This window comes from Hydra vulgaris, chromosome 12 (genome assembly GCF_038396675.1).
Source record: "Hydra vulgaris chromosome 12, alternate assembly HydraT2T_AEP".
Lineage (NCBI taxonomy): Eukaryota > Metazoa > Cnidaria > Hydrozoa > Anthoathecata > Hydridae > Hydra > Hydra vulgaris.
In genome coordinates this window covers 59,820,001-59,842,500 of record NC_088931.1, presented here as the reverse complement: position 1 = coordinate 59,842,500, position 22,500 = coordinate 59,820,001, and the positions used below count along the sequence as shown (strand labels likewise).

Genomic DNA, 22,500 nt, shown 5'->3' with positions numbered 1-22,500 from the left:
TATGTAAATTACTTTTTGATAAGAATTAACTGACTCGTGTAAGTAAAAAAAAAAAAGTAAAAAAACCATTCCTATTGACAAATTTAAAAAAAGGTTAGAGTATTTTTTAAATTGTAAGTTATTCATATAATTATTATTACATTAAAAGATTATATCTTAGATTTTTTTTAACAATTTGACAGCGCCGTACTATTGCAAGTGCAACAAGTGCAATCGCACTGGGCCCCCTATTAAATAAATTAGAAAAACTTCTCCAATACCATAAATTACTACGAATTAAAAGAAAAAAATTTTTTTTTTAGTTTCTGCACAGGGCCCCCAAAAGTTACAGCACGGCGCTGCAATTTGATATATATTAATTTTAGTATATATGAAATAACCAACTTAAAAAAGGTTAGACTGTTTATTAGATAGTAAGTTATTCATATAATTACTATTAAATTAAAGGATTATTTTTTTGATTTTTTTAACAGTTTGATTTATATTTAGTTTTAGTATATATGAAATAAAAAACTTAAGAAAAGGTTAGACTGTCTTTTTATATAAATACTTATATCAAAAACTGTATTTATAGTTTATGATATAACTATAGATACAGTTTAAATGAACTAAAAATTAAATTTTGTTGCCTAAAATTTGTAAAAGGTCTATATAAAAAATTTTGCAAAGATATAGTATACTTATAATCAACACTATTGTTGAATAAAAATACTTTAAGTAATCAATACTTTCTACATATTTTACTCTTATTGTCACAGTTAAAACGAAAATTAATTTTTTTTTCAGTTTATTTCTTTCAAAAAGATTTTTTATAGTAGAATATACATTATGTATACAATCTATATTGTCATTGTATATACAATTACAATATACATTGTATTCACAAAGACAAAAAATGTTATATAACTTTTATTGTCATGTTATATTATACAATAATGTTGTCATTGTATATTCTACGACAATAAAAGATGTATTGCCTAATAATAAAAATAGGCATTCTAAAAGAATAAGATTTATTCAAATTCTTTATCTAAAACATACAATTTTTAGAATTGTTTAGTTGGTTGTTGTTATATTTAATGACTCATTTTTGTTTTATTTTTGATGGGATTCGTTTTTGTTATATGTTTATACTTTTAAAAAAACATGCTGCTACAACCCAAAACTGTAGTTAATGTATCAGTACTATCGTGCATGTTCTTCCTAGAATATATATATATATATATATATATATATATATATATATATATATATATATATATATATATATATATATATATATATATATATATATATATATATATATATATATGTATATATGTATATAAATATATATATATATGTATATATATATATGTATATATATATATGTATATATATATATGTATATATATATATATATATATATATATATATATATATATATGTATATATATATATATATATATATATATATATATATATATATATATATATTAGGGTGGTGCTAAAAACAACTTATTTTAAAAATGTCAGCTGACAACCCCTAAATGTGTTTTATATAATAAAATAATACTGGATTTAAAAAATTTTTGAATAAAAAATATTTTTACGGGTGCCACAAGGCCCTTATACATCAAACAGGTTCCTAATATTAAAAAAAAAAAAGTTTTTCAAAAGTATATCATATTGGGTCTCAAAAGAAGCAAAATTTTATAAAAATTTCAAAAATAACAATTATTTAAAAAAAAAAATTGTTATTTTATAGTTTATTGCAAAAAAAATAACCTTTTAAACTAAAAATGAAAAAAGTTAATTTTTTTAATTATAATTTCAAAAAAATCTTAAATAAAAGTTTTTTTATAAAATTATTGTTATTTTTAGAATTTTTATAAAATTTTGCTTCTTTTGAGACCCAACATGATATACTTTTGAAAAACTTTTTTTTATATAATATTAGGAACCTGTTTGATGTATAAGGGCCTTGTGGCACCCGTAAAAATATTTTTTATTCGAAAATTTTTTAAATCCAGTATTATTTTATTATATAAAACACATTTAGGGGTTGTCAGCTGACATTTTTAAAATAAGTTGTTTTTACCACCACCCTAATATATATATATATATATATATATATATATATATATATATATATATATATATATATATATATATATATATATATATATATATATATATATATATATATATATATATATATATATATATATATATATATATATATATATATATATATATATATATATATATATATATATATATATATATATATGTATAGATATATATATATATATATGTATATATATATATATATATAAATTAGTAAAAAACACTTATCTAACTTTTATCTTCTACTTTAAGTTTCACCATTGCTGGATCATCGGGAAGAGTACTCTTCCTGATGATCCAGCAATGGGGAAACTTAAAGTAGAAGATAAAAGTTAGATAAGTGTTTTTTACTAATTTATACTCCATTTGTAAAATACACTCCATTTGTACTCCATTTGTAAAATACACTAACATAATTTACATATATATATATATATATATATATATATATATATATATATATATATATATATATATATATATATATATATTATATATATATATATATATAATATATATATATATATATATATATATGTTTATATATATATTTATATATATATATATATATATATATATATATATATATATATATATATATATATATATTGATATTTAGGAAATCATTACGAAGTATGAGTAAACCATTAATAAGTTTCGATTATGCCATTAAGTATCTTCTTAGGGATAAGGGAGATTACTCTATCATTGAGGGTTTTATCTCTGCCTTACTTCAAACAAAAGGCTACAAAAACTTTAAAATTGTTGCATTACTTGAAAAGAAGCCTAGCCGATTTAATCGTTGAAGATGAGGACCGGCAAAAATATATTATCGATATCGAACGTAACGTTAAAGATTCTTTCATTCACAAATCTCTATTTAACACCTCGAGGCTTATTGTCGATAATTTAGCTCAAAGAGTAGATTATACACATATATTAAAAGTCTTTCACATATCCCTTCTCTATTTTTCGATCGAAGGCGGCAATGGTGTAATTTACCACGGCAAGACTATTATACATGAAGTAGAGGCAAACGAAAAATTAAGAGTTCAAATTAAAAATATAAAAATAGGAGAAATATTTGATGCGACAGATATCATGCCGTATTTTTATATTTTGATACCTCAGTTTAACGACCGCCTCGAGAAGGAAATTGACGAATGGCTTCACGTCATGAAGTATAATGAAATACCAACGCCTTATTTCTCACCTTCAATGGCTCAAGTAGCTGAGAAGCTATGTATTCTCAAAATGACAGTTGTAGAAAGAGCTCACTACTCATATTATCAAAAAAAGCTGTATAACGATAGGGATGAATTACAAGCCGCAGAAACTTAAGGTAAAGCTGAGGGAAAAGCTGAAGGAAAAACCGAAATAGCTAGAAAAATGCTATCTAAAAAACTCTGTATAACCGAAATCGCTGAAATTACCGGTTTATCGAAGAAATTTCTAAACTTTAGTAACGCTTTTTAAAATAGGTTCTTTTTTTGTTTATAAAATGTTAAAATAATTAAATATCAAGTTTTGCTTTGTCTAAACATTGATACTTTCTAAAATAGACCAACTCGGTTTTTAACTTATGGAAAAAAATTTTCCATTGCAGTATTGTCGTAAGATACGCCTGTTTTACAATGGTTTAAAATAATACTAAGCTTTTTAGCGGTTTTATAAAGTGCATCGCTAGTAAACTGTCCGCCAAGGTCAGAGTGATGAATTAATCCTTTGTTAGGACTCCGCATGTAAACTGCGGCAGTAAGTGCCTTGATTACCAGTTCTTATTTCATTGTTTCCTCGAGTGCCATGCCCACTATCTTGCGGGAGAAAAGGTTAACCACAATGGATAAATAAACCAATTTATTATTAACAGCAATATAACTAATATTGATAACCCATACCCTATTAGGTGCCAGCGGAGTAAAGTTTTGTTAAACGATATCCTTTCAGCTATGGTTATTTCCCGCTTGTCTGATTGTATTGTAGTTTTTAAAACTTCTTTTAATTTTTGCTTGAATTTTATGAGTGCTCATAAGGCGAACAACCGTGGCACGAGAATAGCTATAGCATCGTTCAATTAACTCCTCGTGCACACCAGGATTGCCATATGTGTCATAACTCTTAGCAAAAATATTTCGAATTTTACCAATGAGTTCTTTTTTATAAATATCCCTTTACTTAGGAAGCGATTAAAAAAGTAATTGCAGCCGCTCTTGCTTACCCCTATAACTTGCGCTATCTAATCCACATTAAAATATGCTCTTAGTTTCTTCATGAATTCAAACATTTGCTTTTTGTGACTTGAAAAGATGGCTACTACTTTCATTGAGATATCTCGCTCTTACTTTACAATTTTATACATAAAAAAAATGGATTCAAGACTCATTGGGTTTAAAATAAAGAATTCAAAAACACATTCAAATTAAGAAGTATGTACCGCAGCAAACTGATGCAGACTCTGGAATGGAAAATATTTTTTGTTAAGTGATTTTCTACTAATAAATAATTGCTCTGTTCTTTTAAGAACATAGAGCTCTCTATTGTGTATAAAAATTTTTAAATTTTTTTAAATATATATATTTTTATATATATATATATATATATATATATATATATATATATATATATATATATATATATACATATATATATATATATATATATATATATATATATATATATATATATATATATATATATATATATATATATATATATACTCTTCGTTATACAACTTCGCTCCTAAAATAGAGAATTTTTTATTTCCATGATATGTTTCGGAAATTCCTATTCTAATAAAATTATTCTCAGCGACTGGTAATATTTCTTTAAATGCTGGTCTCTAATAGCAAAGTTTATCAGAGTGGCCAGCAACCCGGAAAAGTTAGTGAAATTCTAAACTTAAAAAGTTAGATTTTGTTAAAAGTAAGGGAATATATTAAATTTTGCAAAAGTCATGGAAAATACAGAGAACTTTGTTGGACTCAGTTACCAAAGATATTTTTGCTTATTGGAGAAAAAAAGTTATTTTTTTACTTATATTTTATTTTTTCTTGTTTAAAAATGTTTATTAATTTAAAGTTAACGGTTTTTAAGAAAACTTTTATTGTTTGGGGAAAGTTTTCTGAGTTTTATTTATGCTCTTTTAATGCTTTCGCGAGGTTAAAATAATGTTGATTTATCTCCACATATTTGAGTTGTGAGAAAACTTAGGTTTTAATATAGTAGAAAAACATTATTTTGAGGTATATGACACAATGAATAATTCGGTTTTTTCATTAAGTGGAAATAGAACAAAATAATTCTAACCTCACGACTTGTTAATTTTACATCGGTAAGTCAGGAAAATTTCATTTTAGTCAAGGGAAAGTTTTCAAAATTTGTCTGGCCACCCTCTTTATGGTGATCAATATTTGTAAAAGAACAATGAAATCGTTTTGTTTCTTTTTCACCTAAAAAGTTAAATATATTTAAAAGTGCGAAGATTTGGTACCACTCTATTTGAATCGATGTATACAAAAACGTTTTAAGTCATAAAAACTATTTTTTCGGGTAAAGAGAAAAAACTTATTAAACCCAAAATTATTACTTTAATAAATTCAAAAAAAATCTGGGTGCTTTTTGACATCTTTAAATATTAGATTAGTTAAAATATATATCAAAATTTGTGATATATATATGTGTTATACATAGTTAAAGTTGTCTGACTTAGAACCTTTTTGTTTACATTTGTTAAGGATAATAACAAAAAGCTTGTCTTTTATATATTTATTCATTTTTTGTACCAAAAACTATTAAAAATCAAAGTTCAAACTATTACACATGTTAAATCACACAATGTATAAAAGGACCGATTACAAAGCCTTTGTCAGACACCTCACTGGATATCGTGTTCCTCTTCCCTGCCATTCGCCTTGTCGGTTGTTGGCCAGCTCATGAGTTCATCATAAAAACCACTGAACTCATCCGGAACATATTGCATTTGCTTCCTAATATCCTGCAGTTTCACTCTTTTTATCGGAACATTACCCAATGGGTAGCACACATTTTGCGGAAACTCGACGATGCGATCGACGACTTGAGATATCTTGTAAGTTTAGACCATCAGCCCATCAATGAGTGGCCTACAGACAATTACACCTGGAGAAGTCCCGTAAGTGAAGTGCATTAGAGAACTTATTCCAAAACTTATCTTATCCTTAGCAGGAACTTTCTTTCCCCGTGTTTCTTCCGAAATGCAAGATTTTTTGTAGAATGTTGCCACCACTTTTGAAAATCTATAATATCTTCTGTTGCAACTTCTTCAACAGTAAACTTACCAGTAATACTAGAAGTAATGATAAGCTCAGTTATCTGGTGAACAGTGTACACCCTATCATACTTTTTCAGTTTTCAAGTCCCGGTCACAAGGTAGGTACGAGTGACCTCTTATCGGGTAGTACTGCTCGATTCGATCAAATCGGCCAGTATCTGTGCAAAACTTTTTTGATCGATATCAAATCAAATTATCATCGATATCAGCATCAGTTCAGCAGCACCATTTCTCTTTGCTGCATCACTGAGACGAGGGCTTCGTAATTTTAAATTAAGCTCCTCACAGGTGCAACAAGAGTCTATCTGGGGACGGCCAAATCTTAACGTAAAGTTGTCCTTAAAGTAGCCCAGAAAAAATTTGTAGCTATATTTTGCTTCAGGATGTTTTCCTTTAAACATTGAATACAAAATTTTGACATTTAGTCTAGCATCTAGAAAATTGATAGTTTTACCAGCATATTTGCTCTGTTTCACTGGATAACTTTCGATATGTTCTCTTATGAGAAGTCTTACATTGCCCCTGATTGCATTCGTTCCTAATTTTTTCCCTCTAAGGTCCTTTGGTGATTTTCCTAATACCAACAGGGAGCGCAATCGTCGAATACGACTAATTTTATACCATAAAGGCTTTTAAGGGCATCCACACATACCTTTTCTTTGGCATCCCCCACCAAAACCTCGTAAGTAAATGAAAAGTCATGAGCTACTCTTCCTTCATCACCTTCCTTTCTGGGTCGGTGAGTTTTCACCTTCATGCTTGTAATCAACGATTGTAGAAACATATCTTGCTCGTTCTTTGTCTCTAACGATCTCATGCGTGCGAAGATCTAGTCGCTCTGGTTTTTAAGACGTTCCGTACATTTCTTCGAGCATCTGAAAGCAAAACATCTCATTAGATTATGCTGATATAAATGTTCGAGGCAGGCCTAAATGCCATAGCCGCGCTCTAAAAAATGATGTTTGAGTAATTCAGCTCTAAAATTTGGCTACTGTTTAAGGTCAATTCACTAACCTAAATGGAACGATATGGAACGTGTTGGATTAGTTTTGTCTAAGATGTTTTTTTGAAAACATGTTGCATGGTATGTAATAAACAAATTGTTAAAAGGCTAATTGGGTATCAAAATTGCAATGCAAATCTCACCTGCAATCAGTTCCAACAACAGTAGTAGCAGGTACAGTTCTTCCTTTGTAGTCAATGTACTCTTTACCTTTCACTCTAGCTTCTTTAACAACATTCCTTTTCCACATAGCCTCAATTTTAACCTTTCTTCCACTGTTAGTACTCGGTTCATTATCCATTATAAGTATTTTTCATGAATACAACGAGATGAATTGTAACAATTACAATTCATAACGCAATTTAATTATCAAATTGCGTGGAAGAAACCCTGAACGGATTTGACTGACGTTGTCATATACAACGGTGGAACTGTCTTCAAAGAACAAGTTTTCATCAAAAAGTCAAATATTAAAAAAAATGACTTAGAACGTTTTTGTATACATTGATTCATTTATTATATCCAACAAAATGTTGTAAAGACAGAAACAAAATACCCAGATAAATACGGTTATTTTTTCTAGGTGTAGTTCATGTAAAGTTCGTTTATTTTTTGGGTGTATTTCATGGTCACTATAGTGACAAGCCGAGTAAACGTACAGCTTTTACAAATGCTGCATTCGAGTGTTTTCTTTTTATAGAAGCATTCGTTTTTTGTTTTTTTTTTGTTATTTATTTTTAAACATCTTCACCCACTGCAGAAAACCACCATTTGAGCTGCAAGTTACTGGAAGAAAAAAAATGAGATTTAAAAAGCAAGATAACGATTAACAGACGACTTAGAAGATTGCAAAATATATGAATCAGGAAAACAAGACGAAGGGAGCGATTTCCAAAAAACTGATGTTAGAGGAAAAAAACTAGACGAATAAGAAATTTAGGAACAGTCACAGTAAAAGGATGAGACAATTGAATGACGAGTAACAGTAGAATGAATTTTAGTAGATGGCACAAAAAACGCTAGCTCTTTAGAGCAGTGCCCATTATAGTATTTATAGTAGAGAGAAAGAGAAACAATATCATGACGATGTGATAATAGTTAAAGAGTGGCTGCAAGAGTAGATTCAACTATGCTTACAATGCATTTTTGCACCTCGTCTAAAAGAAGCTTAGAGCATGATAAAACAGATGCCTCATCTACCTTTGAGCGCGATAAAGCAGATGCCAATTTAGCAATGGATTTGATAAATGGTTTCCGAGAAAAATTGTAAGTAAGAGTTAATCCTAGAAAACAAAGGGTAGATAACTCATCGAGTACGTTACTGTTCAAAAATATAAGATCTAGATTGTTGCGAAAACATTTAGCTAAAAAAAATTGAGTGTTGTCTGATTTCACCAGTCTATGAGAGCTTCATGCTGTAGCAGAGGCGAGATCCTTTTCAAATGCTCACTCCAAGCAATCAGAGAGTGTTGGCTTATTAATACTAGAATAAATGGTACAATCATTAGCGAACAATGCCACCTTAGATGTAAGAACTTCTGGGAGATTGTTAACGTAATATAAAAAATTATAGGGCCAAAGATAAAACCTTGAACCCCTTAAACCCCTAAAGTTACAGGAAATAAAGAAGAGTGCTGCCCATCGAGAACAACTTTAACTGAAAAGAAATGATTTAATCATCTTAAAGATGTTACCTGATACACCACAAGAAGAGAGCTTATGGAGAAAACCAGCATACCAAACTTTATCAAAGGTTTTAGAAATGTCAAGAGCCATGCCCTCAACCTCTCAACATCTATTTAATGCTCGATAAAACTTATCAGTTATTACTTTTAACAAATCAGCAGTAGAACAAAATGATCAAAATCCATATTGATGAACAAAAAGTAAATTATTAGATTCAAGATGAGAGATTAGGTGTTTGTTAGTTAAAGACTCGAAAATTTATTAAATTACAAAATAATTAAAAAAAGAATTTTATAAAAGAATGCATTAACTTTGATGACATTAAAGACTAGAAACTTTCTTCGATTTCGATAAGTATTCCAAAAAAACTTTTTATTTACCTTGTTATCGTCACAAAGAGTAGCAACAATAGAACCACCACAATTTTTTATCATTTCAATCGTTGGCATTATTTGATGATATTAAAATTTGGCATCAAAAACCGTTACTGGTAACGCACTTGAGAAGTTTACAGATTTAGCAAAAATGTTACCTCGTTTATGTTAAATGTGGTTTAAATTCAAAATATAATTTAAAAAAATATCATCTCCAAAATTTCTAACTTTAGACGTCAATTTTGTTATTAGTGATAGTATGCAAGGCCGACGATGCCGGACCCCCTCCCCTCCCTTACACTTTTTCTATAGGGCCTTTTTTTTTAAAGAGAAAATTCTAGATAGAGAGGGCTTTTTTTAGAAATAAACGATTGTGCCCCTCCACTTCGAAAGAAAAATTAAAACAAAAAAAAAGATTGTATGTTTATTACTTAAACTTGACGGCGTATGGAGAGAACCTATTGCCCACTGTTTAAACTTTAGCATTGGGAAATAGGGTGTTGGGACTGCAATCACAGGATTTTGTTTTGTTTATTCAAAATACTCACTTTTAGTCTACATTTGGATTTTTGTTTAAGTACTTAATTTTTACAAATTCTATAGAAACATAATTTAAGATGGCTATATATTTATTATACAAAAAAATAATTTAAAAAAACGATTCGTAAAAAAAAAAAAAAAAAAAAAGGAATCAAAAAATATTTTCTAAAAATTTAACAATGTAATACCTAAGTTTAAATTTTACCAAAAAAAAAAAAAAAAAAATGCAACTACATCTACAGACGACATATTCGATAGCTAGTGTTAATGCTTAAAAAAATTTAACTGATATCCAGCTATTATAAGATAATCGTTTCTATTATTCATTTATTTGCACATAATTAGCTGGAAAAAGACCAGTTTTTCCTCGACACGTTCCTTTCCACCATCCTTCGCTTACTTCTTCAATGTTAGTAATCTGGTCATCGGGATCAAAAGTAATTTCATCTTCGTCATCTATATAAAAAAATATTTATATATGCAAAGTTCTTAATAGAAAATAGAAGCTAAATACCGTTCCAAAAAAAAAGCGGTTTATTAAGATGTATTGGAACGCTATATACAAAGTTATACTGATAATATATTCCCAAGATCAAAAGCTAAGAGCAACATACGTCATATCACACCACAATTGAAAAAAAAATAACGGTGCAACTCCTTGTCAATATAATTACATAACAATAAAAATATAGGTGCATTACTGTTACAATCTATTCTATCTGTGATAGTGATCACAATTTAATATTTGTAAACGTTAAGAGCTAATGCTTTTCTAAATACATAAAACACTTACTGGCTTGATAATCGTATAGTGCAGTTGCGGTCACACCAAGATCCTAAATATATTTAAATTTTTTAGAACAAAATTATGTTTATATTGTTGCTTTTTACAAACTAACTTTCAAATGAACTTTACTTTAGAATACTAACTACAAAAAGTCTTCTTTAGGAAAAATAAATTTTAAATGAAGGGTAAGAGGAAGTTGCGAAAACAAGTTAAGATAATCAATATGTAAAAAAGGATTATAATTGTGTTTATGTATTACAATTTTGTGTAAAATACAATTTTGTAATTTATTTTTATTCTAACTCAATTAATTAGCGACTTTTTATGTCTTGCAATTGACTACAAATTTCTGTTATTACAATATTATTAAATATTTTTACCAATTGACTTGAACATTTTGTTCAAAAAAACAACATTTGTTTTAACAACATTTATCAAACCACAAGCAAAAAGAAAGTCATTACCAAGGGGGATATATTACAGAAAATAATCTAAAGTGAAACCTGAAATTTCGGCATCTATTACAAACAAATTAATAATCAGATAAATTTTAAATAATATTCTGAAAAAAATTTGATTTCCTTCGCATTTTTGTTTTAAAGTGATATATAAGTTTAGAAAAGTTTTTATGAAAAATATATTGAAATATATAAATAAAAGAAAGATATAAATAAAAAATGTAATATATTGATACTATACATTGACGGCGTTGGAACCAATTGTGGAAATGGTTTAAACTAGTTTTTTTTTACATTTGTTTCAATAGTAACGTAAAAGCAAAGGTTTTTTTTATGACTAAATTAATTGTTAAATAGCTTTAAATATAACTTGGGCAATTGTGAAATAACCGTGACGATATATTTAAAAAAACTTATACTTAAAAAACTACTTCTTAAAATTCAAAGTAATCGAAAGCCATAAATAATATACAATACTTATACTTTCAACAAATTGTAAAATCTGTGAGAGCCCAATAAAGCATGAGCCCATCGGCGTATTTATATATTTAACAAAATTAATACTTAAAAAACTACTTCTTAAAAGACAAAGTAATCGAAAGTCATAAATAATATACAATACTTATACTTTCAACAACTTGTAAAATTTGTGAGAGCCCAATCAAGCATGAGCCTACTGGCAGATGTTAACATTTAACACCGCCACTGAGATTATGGACAAAAATATTGAAGATTAAGATAATAACTGTTGAAACGATAAATGTTACTATTACATCATATTAAAATTGAGTTAGAGCAGTATAACAATGGGGCATTTAAAGCAAACGTTACAATCAGTTAAAGTGAAGAAAATATGAAAAAAAAAACAAATTTGCGAGGAAAAACATAGGGAAGTTCGTGTACCTAGGGCCTCCTTGTACCTAGGGCCACCCCACTTTATTTGAAGTCTAAAAAGTTCTAAGTTATGCTTCTCAGCCAGGGGATTAGTTTGAAAAAAAATTATTTTTTAATCCTATTTTGATACTCAGAGAGCGCTGCCACGGCATATTATAATTAGATAATGCTTTTTGATGGTCTAAAGTAAAGTTTTGCTGCTTTTATCTTATATTGGTTTACAATCCTAGAGAAAATGTTTTTCTATAGGTTCTAGTAGATAATACTGTTTGTTACTTAAGTACTAAATGTGATGTTCAATAAGTTTACTCTCAATGCGGATTTGTTAAAAGATGACGTTTTGCATGAGGCTACCAAGTCTTGTACCTAGGGCCATATAATTTGCTTGTACCTAGGGCCATATGTTTGTTTCTCTGATAAAGAATTTGTTTGATCACGAGGTAGATTGCTAAATTCTGATTGGTGAAGAGCTTTTTTTTTTCGCGGCTGTTTTGGGAACACCATTTAATGCATACAGTTTGTTAATTTTGCTCAGAATTATTAGTCAATTTTGTTATTGATATACGTGTTTCAATCAAATTGTGTACTTAATGTTTGTATAATTATCTACTTTTTTTAGATACTTTACAGTGATGTATATCAATGTGATATTTATATTTTAACTATGAGAGTTGTAAACTTTGCTACACACCTTTTGTTATCTTAAAATGTTTTTGCTTTTGATATATTTATATTAAATCTCTGTGATTTTTATTATATTTTAGTAGTAGTTGTAGTAGTAGTAGTAGTTGTTGTTGTTGTAGAAGTAGTGAAGAAGTATTTTTTTTGTTATTATTTTAATATCGCATATTTACTTTTTAAATTTATAGGCATTCAGGTATTTTGATCAAAATAAATTTTGTTTATTTTGATAATAACTTGGTATTTATTAAATTTATCTTTACACATTTTAAAAATGTGTAATTTGTTTATATTTCACTTTAAAAATAATTGAGACTTTTTTAACTATTTTTTTAGATGCCTAAGAATAATAATGGAAAAAAGCGTTCAAAACCTAAGTAGATAGTGTAACTCTAGCTGCAGAAGCAGTAATAAAGGATGGATTTCCGGTTAGGACTGCAGCACGACATTTTAGTATCAGCAGAACAACACTCCAAAGACATAAACGTTTGTCAGAAGAATAGTTCTAAAAACACTGAACCAAAATATCAATATTTTAACTGATGTGCTGTTTGGAATGTATTCTCTAAAGATGAGGAAAAAGCCTTAGTTGAGTACCTTGCCATTGCAAGAAATATGCATTATGGACTGTCAAAGCCACAGCTTAAAAAGCTTGCTTTTGAGTATGAAAAGCCAATGCTAAAAAATATCCAACCTCCTGGGATAAAAATAGTAAAGCCGGTGAGCAATGGTATTCTGATTTTATGAAAAGAAATAATAAGTTTCTTTCACTAAAGAAGCCGCAAGCCACAAGTTTAGCAAGAACCACCAGTTTAAACAAAACAAATGCTTCATTTTTTTTTCAAAATATCTTGAACTCTTCTCAAAATATATGTTTTTGCCTGAATGCATCTTTAATGTGGATGAAACAGGTATTATAAATGTGCACACATCTGTTAAGGTTGTAGCCCGGAAAGGCAAAAAACAGATTGGTAGCTTAACTTCTGGTGAACGAGGAACTAATATAACTACTATTAGCTGTGTGAATGCAATCAGAAATTCCATACCCCCTATGATGATTTTTTCAAAAGTGTACTTCAAAAATCATATGCTGAAAGGTGCACCTCCAGGAATTAAGGGAACAGCACATATAAGTGGATGGTCAAATGCTGAAAAGTTTTTAGAGTTTTTGAAACATTTTATTTACCATATCAAATGTTCTGTAGATCAGCCAGTATTATTACTATTGAATAACCATGAAAGTCATGCCAGTATTGAAGTGATTACTTTTGCTAAAGAAAATGGTATGATAATGCTTACTTTTCCTCCACATACCAGCCATAAGCTTCAGTCATTAGACAGAGGTGATTTTATACCTTTAAAGAAATACTACAGCACAGCTTGTTGTGATTGGATGCTGTCAAATCCAGGAAAGCCAATCACCATATATGATGTCGCAGAAAACATTGGCAAATGTTATCATTTGGCTTTTACTCCTTTAAACATTCTAGCAGGTTTTCGTGTGTCTGGTGTATGGCCAGTTAATCAAAACATATTTACTGATGATGAATATTTGAGTTCAAGTGTAACCGACAGACAAGACCCAGCATTAAAATGTCCAAATAATTCTATTTCTGACAAAAAAAAATGAGTTAGACAAAGATTCATCAATAAATTCACAAAACAATTATATTCCTGTACAAGGCAACGATTCGTCTGCAATGGAAATAGACTTTTCTCTATCAGAATTTGTTTCGTGTATAACGCCAAAACAGGTCTGTCCTTTTCTGAAAGCAAAACATTGTTTATCTAAAAAGGTAGAAAACCAGGTAAATGTCGAATTCTCACTCACACTCCAGAAAGAAACGCTATTGCACGTCAACGTGCAACAAAAATTGGAAAAAAAAGAAAACTTGTTTAAAAATCTTTGATTTGAATGGAACCAGCAACATTAAACATTTTTAAATGTTAAAAATTTTAAGATTCTATATAGCACTAGATAAAATTTTTGAAAACAATGCTAGATTAAACAAATTTTTAATAAAATTTAAGTAACTTCATCTTTGTAGTCTATTGATTATGGAGTTAAACCTAATTTATAGAGAGCGGCCCTAGGTACAATAGCTAGTGGTCCAAGGTACAACTAAAAAAAAGCTTATTGCACCTAGGACCACTAATTTTTAAACCCTCCTACATGACGGACTTTTATATTTTAAGTCATTATACCTATATTAATACAAACTAATTAGTATAAAGATGCGATCATATCAGTTTCACCATTTTTAGACAAGCCCGGAGCCTTGATTTGGGTCATTGAAAAAATCTGGCCCTAGGTACACAAATTTCCCTTATATGTGTGAAGAAAAACATATATATATGTGAGAAAAACATGCAGCCTAATTTAAAGCTGATAACTTACACTATCATTTTCTGTTTTTATTTGAGATGAATTAGACTCTGGAGCAACATAAGAAAACCCAACAGATGGAGTATTAACTTCATTTCTGTCGTCATCAACTAGTTCTGCTTTCTCTTGTGCAAGGGCCTAAAAAATAAATAAAATTTTTAAGTTCAAAACAATTTTTAGTTAAAAAGTATGATAAAATTAGATATAATACATCAATAAAAAAATAACAATAAAAAAAAAAATTATTAAAAAAACGATAAATTTAGAAAAATATTTACTCTTTCGGCAGCTTCATTCTGTAATCGCTGAAGTTCATCAAGTTTCTCTTGCGCAGCTGCTGCTGCCTCTCTTTCTTTTTGTTCTCTTAGCTCGCGCTTCTTTTTTTCTTCAGCAGCACGTTGACGTGCTTCCTAATTAATAATCCATTGATTAAAAGTTAAAAATATTCAAAAAAGCATTAAAAAATAAAATCATTTGTTTTTAAAGATAAAACACACCTCATCTTCTCCTTTTGCTAGCTGTTCGAATCTGGCTTTCAGGTTTCCAGCAGTGCCAGACTCAGCTCTTGGTTTATCAGTTCTGTATGAGGTACCATCAACACCAGTCATATCATTAAAAGTACCTGCAGACTAAAACAAATTGATCAAATATAAAAAGGTGTTTAAACAATATGATTATACTAAATGAGACAGAAACAAAAGTTCTCAATAAATATTTATTTTTCAGTTTATTTATGTTGTCAATTTTAAACATTTTACATTGTAAATAAATAAAAAAAAGAATGAGAGAGAGTAAGTAAAAGTCTTATACTTAAACTCCTATACTTCACAAAATGAAAATAAATTTAAACCTTCTATTCTAAGAACGTGTTGAGGGAATTATTATGATTTATATCATCAAATAGTAAGATTTTAAGCTTTAAATGTTAGTAGGTATTATTCATTATTTCTCTAAAAATGAAAGCAAAAAGATAAATGCAGGAAAGTGTTTGTACAAATAGCTTAGATTGATTTAGACTGACTTTATATTTCAGCGTTGACAAAAAGAATTTGGTTGGCAAATTGGTTGCTAAAAAAGTTGCATAGCTCTTAGAAAAAGATCTGACAATCAAGCAGTGATATTACTTTACCTGACAATCAAGTAGTGATTGTACTTTTATAATCTGTTAGCACTGCCCAAAAGGTTCAGCCAAACAAAAAATGTACAAAGATTTTCCACATACTTTTCCATCATTGGCAGAGATCTTACTTGCAGGTGCACTAAACAAATGCTTTGATGAAATTTGGTGATTTCAAACAGGCCCCATTACCTCATGAAACTGTAAGATTGAAACAAAGAAAAGGAAAACCTATTTGCGGTTCCAGATAATGTACTTTTAAGGTGCATTATTTTCTGGATTTAAAAAATAATGAAAATTTAAAGAAGTGCATACCCATGAATTAAGAAGTGTGTACCCATAAATCAAAAGCAACATCTCAAAGTCAAATTAACATTTGGTATATTGCAAAGACTTGGTACTGAGAAGAACTGTAATAGAGATTACATTTTTAAAGTTGCAATGGATGAAGGTGTAGATTTCCTAAGTTTTTTTTGGAATTCTCAACTTAGAGACAACTTAAAGCCTCTATATCATTTAGTTGCAAACACCACTACCACCTTAAAGATAAATGTTGTAATTTAAGTTATGATAGTATAATGATCAACAAATTTGTTGATCATCATACCATCTTAGGAATTTAGATCAAGCAACTGAACAAAATGTATCATAACTTCAGCAATTATTGAGAACACCTCAAGATATTGAGAAGTCAAGAATATCTGAAAAAACTGATGAGCTTGATTGACTGCAACAGTAGGTTGCAACAGTAGGTTGCAACAGTAGGCCTTTTAAAACTGATTGAACATTATGTTACTTTTATACAATTTAGAGTATATTATTGAAGCATTTCTTTTTAAGTTTAATATTGCTAGATTAAACAGAATAACACAGAATCCATTTTTTGCTTTGTGATTATTTAAAGTTCATTTTCAAAAATAAAATATTATACTGAAAATTAATTTAAATGTTAAAACTTTGTTTTGTTTTTTAGTAAACTAAACCAATAATGGACTTCTGTTTTAAAATTACTTTATAGAGTTTTAACTCTTTTTTTCTTTTGTAAAACATTGCTTTGGGGTGAAATTTTATGTTTGTCATCAAAAAAAAAAAATGTTTAGCATTATAAATCTCTTTTCTTGGAAAAACCTTTTACTGTATTATGATACTAATTAATTTTTATTAATTATTAATTTATTTCACTATCTATACTAAGAAAAAAGCATTTTACACCAAAGAAAAAAAAATCTCTTTAAAACAAACTGATAAAATGCAATACATTTTTTTTTTTAAATTCAGTGACATATTATTACAAATAATACATTTAATGGTTAAAAAAAACAACATTTTTTTAAGTGTCAATCTAATCTATGTCTATGGCTTCATAGAGTTGCCTAAAAAAACTTATATTTAGGATATATTAATCCTTTTCTTTTGATATAGTTACTTTGATCAAGGTGTCAAGATTACATTACATTTACATGCCATTGACTTACAAGCTGAACTATTAAATATAATAGTGCATATTTTCATTTATATAATGCAGTAAGTACATTAGAGACAAAAAAAAGTATGTACAATAGAGACAGATAACTTAAGCTTATATAGCATAAATAATTTTTTATCCAACATGTTCTAAGCAATCAAAGAGACTTTTTATCAAGACTAAAATAAACATTTGTATTATTAAAACTATTTTAAAGGTAACATTATTAGAAACGCCATCTTTGATATTGAAAATAATATAGAACTTTACAGAACCCCTCAAATTAACATAAAGTTTAGAAAGTTTTCTCATGTATTATATTGACAGTCCCTACATTAAAATCATAGCCAGCAATGTAGTCTAGCTATAAACAATGTATAAATGTCAGAACAACTGAGTTTGGAAAAAATGAGCTTCAAAAAAGTGAAAGCATATAAGTGCATAAAGCATTAGTAACTACTGCTGTAACAGTCAATCAATATATCAATTAATTGACTTCAGTCGCGCAAGTTATATATATTACTACAAAGACTTTTATAATATCACCAATGCAATAGTTTTATTTGATTTAAAGTTTTTATTAATTTTTTTTAAATAATTAGTAAAAACTTTATTAATAATTATTAAACAATAATTATTAATAAATTACAATATTTCTTTTAATTACATAAATAACTTTTTTTTTGTAAATCAATGTATTAACTAAGCAATGTACTCCAGACTAATTCTGTTTAATTTTGTTAGTTAATCAATAGCAATATATGGATGCCGAAAATAAAGGCATCAACATCAATTAATTTATTTATTATATGGACTTTAGTAATTGATTTTTTTTATTAATATTACATTCGAGTCTTCAATATTTTAATAAAAGTGTTTTTACCATTTAAACAAAGGACTTCAGAGAATCATTTTTTTTCTTTTTTTCTTTAAGCTGTTTAGTTTAAACATTTTTAAATTTGCTTGTATTGTAGTTTGATTATTATTGTTTTAGATATTTTACAGTTCATTAGTTCAGCACATCATAATCACTTTGATTTAGAAATAGTGTAATGTTAGCATTGTTTTAGTGTACTTTACAACTTGATGTGTACTTGACAACTGCCAAGACTAAAATATTTTTAAATATAAAAATATTCAAGTCTTGGTTTTTAATATGTTTTTATCACTTTTTCTTACTTTAAATAAGTCTATAAAGCAAATGAAGAAAAACAAACTAAAATGATCAAAATTTTAAAATAATATATTATCAAAAGATAGTATTAAAAGTATATATCTAACTTTTTGTAGTAAATATCTTTAATGCCTTATTTTAAAATGAAGTTTTATTTTATTTATTTTAGATCTTTAAGTGTATTTATATTGTTTTCCTGCTATTTTTTTTCTAACTTTTTAGTCTAACTTTAAGTCCAACTTTTTAATCTAAGTTTAGTTTGTTAAAAATGGCTTTAATTTAGAAAATTTTCATTACTTGAAATTTTCTTGAACTCAAAATTGAATTTAACACAATAAAGATAAAAACAACTTTATTTTCTGGTAACAATACAAAAACCAGTTTTTACGAACAGCTACCATGTTATTTTATGTTACTGTATTGTATTAGTCATGTTAATTATAATCAATTTTTGTTATACATCATCGGTAATAAATATTTTTACTTTCTAAAATTTACCAACATCATTCACTGGTAATTCGATAAAATGTATAAATTAATTATTAATTATTTTACAAACTTATGGATAAATTTTTGATAGATTCAACTTTAGTACATATAAGTCATAATCAACCCATAACATCTATAAATGATGTTATATGTGTACATATAAGTAATCGTTTTCTTACGCTGTCTTGTCTATCTGATTGAACACCAAATTTTCCACCAAAACCTTTGGAACAATCTTAAAAAAGAAATTTAATTTTAAAAACAAAATAACTAAAATTAAGTAACTATTATATTTTTATTACTATGTTCATATTAAATTTAATTATGCTATTGTTAAATAAAGGAATTTTACTTTGAAAATTTAAAAAATCTTAAAAATAAAATAAAAACCTTTTTGAGAGTCATGTTGTTGTAACTTTTCTTGGTACTCATAGCCAACAGCTGACTAAATAAATAATTTCATTTTAACAACTCAACAGTAAGCATTTTACTTAAACACTAAAGATTAATCAGATCAAAAGATAAATTTCTTAAACCATTATAAGGTAAAATGGTTGAGATATATATTTAAATGTTGAAAAGATGAGATATATATATCTCATCTTTTTGACATTTTAATGAACTCTGGAAGTTCTTTAAATAGCTTTTTGGTTGTTTGCGTCAGTTACTAGATTGAGAGCTTGCTTAGATCTTAAAAAATAATATTAGTTTTTTTACCTTATCTTGTCTATCAGATTGAACACCAAACTTTCCTCCAAAACCTTTGGAATAATCTTTAAAAAAATTCTGCATATTAAATTATGTAGTAAATTTGAATATAAAAAATTTAACTAATATAACTAAATGTAAAATATAAAAAAACTATTACAAAAAATTAGATGTAGTGAGAAAAAATGGAAATAAAACCTAAAAAAGTCTAGATCATGAAAATTATATTAGAACAGAATTTCTATTTATATTAGAACAGGAGAAGCTAATTAGCTGCAATAAATGCAATGTGCAAAAGAAAAAAAATATTTTAATAGAAAACAAAAAAAGCTTGTAAAATTTTCATCTTCTGAATGGTAATATTCGTTATGGTAATCTTCCTGATGGTAGTATCACAGCAAAAATTCTCAGTCAAGATCTGCATAACAGGTTAAGACCAGGAAGCGCATGCAGTTGTAAAAAATTGCTTTAACTTAAACATAATCTCATACTTAAATATAAAAAATTTTGGAAATCCATCCAAACCATATGTGTGGAACTAAGGATGTTAAACTTAAAAAAAAAATAACTAAAAAAAAAGTGTGTAGTAGATGTCACAAAATTTAAAATTTTCAAATATTTACTAAAATAAATTCTTTTTTTTATTGAAACAAATAATGCCAAAAAAGAATGCTAAACCACAGCAACAACAACAATGATGGTGAATAAAATCTGTAGCCATGCAAGACATCTAGTTAAATTCTTAGCCATACAAGATATCTACTTAAATCCCTAACCATGCAAGACATCTAATCTAATCCCTAGCCATGAAAGACATATAATTTGTATATAGTATAACAAAATAACCTTTTTGAGAGTCATGTTGTTGCAACTTTTCTTGGTATTCGTATCCAACAGCAGACTAAACGAATAGTAAATTAGTTTATCTAAACAATACTTTATCAATATAAGTAATCAAAATTAGGCTTTTACTTTTTAAATTCAAAATAAAAATGTATTAAACCATAAAAATTTTTAAATTTCAGGCAAACTTTAAATTAATACTTTATCCTGGCGATCTGCTTGGACTCCAAACTTGCCACCAAAACCTTTTGAATAATCTAAAAAAAATTAAATTTATTGTAATATATTTTAAATTATTTAGCATTTATTATTCATTTATCATTATTACACAAAATTACAAATATTAAACTTTTATTACCAAATATTTGTTATACTATAATAATTATCAATTATAATAATCAATTTACAATGTTAAACTTTCATATAGTTCTAATAAAAAAAAACTTAATCTGTGTAAATATTTAATACATCTTAGATTATATATTTACAATACATAGATTAAATATTAACAATCAATATTTAATCTTGCGTAGCACTACATGAAAAATTTTCATAAGACTGTCATAGGAAATGCATGGCGGTGGCACTTGATTTAAAATAAAATTTAATTACTTTATGGATGTAATCAAAAACGATGGCACAACCAATAGAGTAGTTTTAGAAGTCACAAAGCATTCCAGTCATTGACTACACGGTTGTTGAAAAACTTTTCCGAAAAAGATCTCAGAATTCTAATCTCTGAGAATCTTAAATATGCTCAAAAGTGCAATATAGCTGCAAATAAAGCAAATAACATGCTTGGAATTCTTAAATACGCGTTCCGAAAAAGATCTCAGAATTCTAATCTCTGAGAATCTTAAATATGCTCAAAAGTGCAATATAGCTGCAAATAAAGCAAATAACATGCTTGGAATTCTTAAATACGCGTTCGTATCAAGATTGACACGAACCTAATTGATTGCAGCATAGCACCCAGAGCTCACCATTAAATCAGATTTCATAGCGAGATCAGGAACTGCGAAGTCAGACATAAGTTTTTCAACAACCGTGTAGTCAATGACTGGAATGCTTTGCCAGATGTCACCGAGACAACATCAGTTGATAAATTTAAACAACTAATGGACAATTTTCAGTCATCATACCTATTACAGCTATTCATTTTTATATTTACACAAAAGTGTATCACACAAAAAAAGTCTGTCACACAAAAGTGGCAACAAGTAACTACTTTGTACAATCACTATGACTACAATAAAAGTCAAAATAAGTCAATTTAAAAAATATACAAAATGTAATTCTTATTTTCATATTCTTCAGTTAATAAACATTAAGAAAATGGATTGCAATTACTTAAATGCTGTGAATATTTTTTTAATCTTGTCTAGCACTAAATATAAAATTTAATACATGAAATCATGTATTTAGGTAATTTTGCTTATTTTAATTTAAAAAAAAAATTTAATATATTGTTAAAAAA

General features: G+C 27.5%; 1 protein-coding gene and 1 long non-coding RNA gene across 4 annotated transcripts in view; one reads left to right on the top strand and one right to left on the bottom strand.

The window, feature by feature from the left end:
- LOC136088885 (uncharacterized) overlaps positions 1-3,650 on the top strand; it is a 13,123-nt gene extending 9,473 nt beyond the window's left edge. For both annotated transcript variants that reach the window (XR_010642589.1, XR_010642590.1), the window contains one exon: positions 2,729-3,650. This is a non-coding gene — a long non-coding RNA (uncharacterized LOC136088885). The remainder of the gene's footprint in view (positions 1-2,728) is intronic.
- A 6,379-nt stretch (positions 3,651-10,029) lies between these two features.
- The window catches only part of LOC100204320 (src substrate cortactin), a 35,786-nt gene continuing 23,315 nt past the window's right edge, over positions 10,030-22,500 (bottom strand). For both annotated transcript variants that reach the window (XM_065813929.1, XM_065813928.1), the window contains 10 exons: positions 21,225-21,280; positions 21,027-21,081; positions 20,190-20,245; positions 19,863-19,917; positions 19,652-19,707; positions 15,725-15,856; positions 15,506-15,637; positions 15,240-15,365; positions 10,815-10,857; positions 10,030-10,477 (listed from right to left, as the gene is read on the bottom strand). In XM_065813929.1, coding sequence (XP_065670001.1) covers positions 10,341-10,477; positions 10,815-10,857; positions 15,240-15,365; positions 15,506-15,637; positions 15,725-15,856; positions 19,652-19,707; positions 19,863-19,917; positions 20,190-20,245; positions 21,027-21,081; positions 21,225-21,280 — 848 coding nt within the window. In that variant the 3' untranslated portion in view covers positions 10,030-10,340. The remainder of the gene's footprint in view (positions 10,478-10,814; positions 10,858-15,239; positions 15,366-15,505; positions 15,638-15,724; positions 15,857-19,651; positions 19,708-19,862; positions 19,918-20,189; positions 20,246-21,026; positions 21,082-21,224; positions 21,281-22,500) is intronic.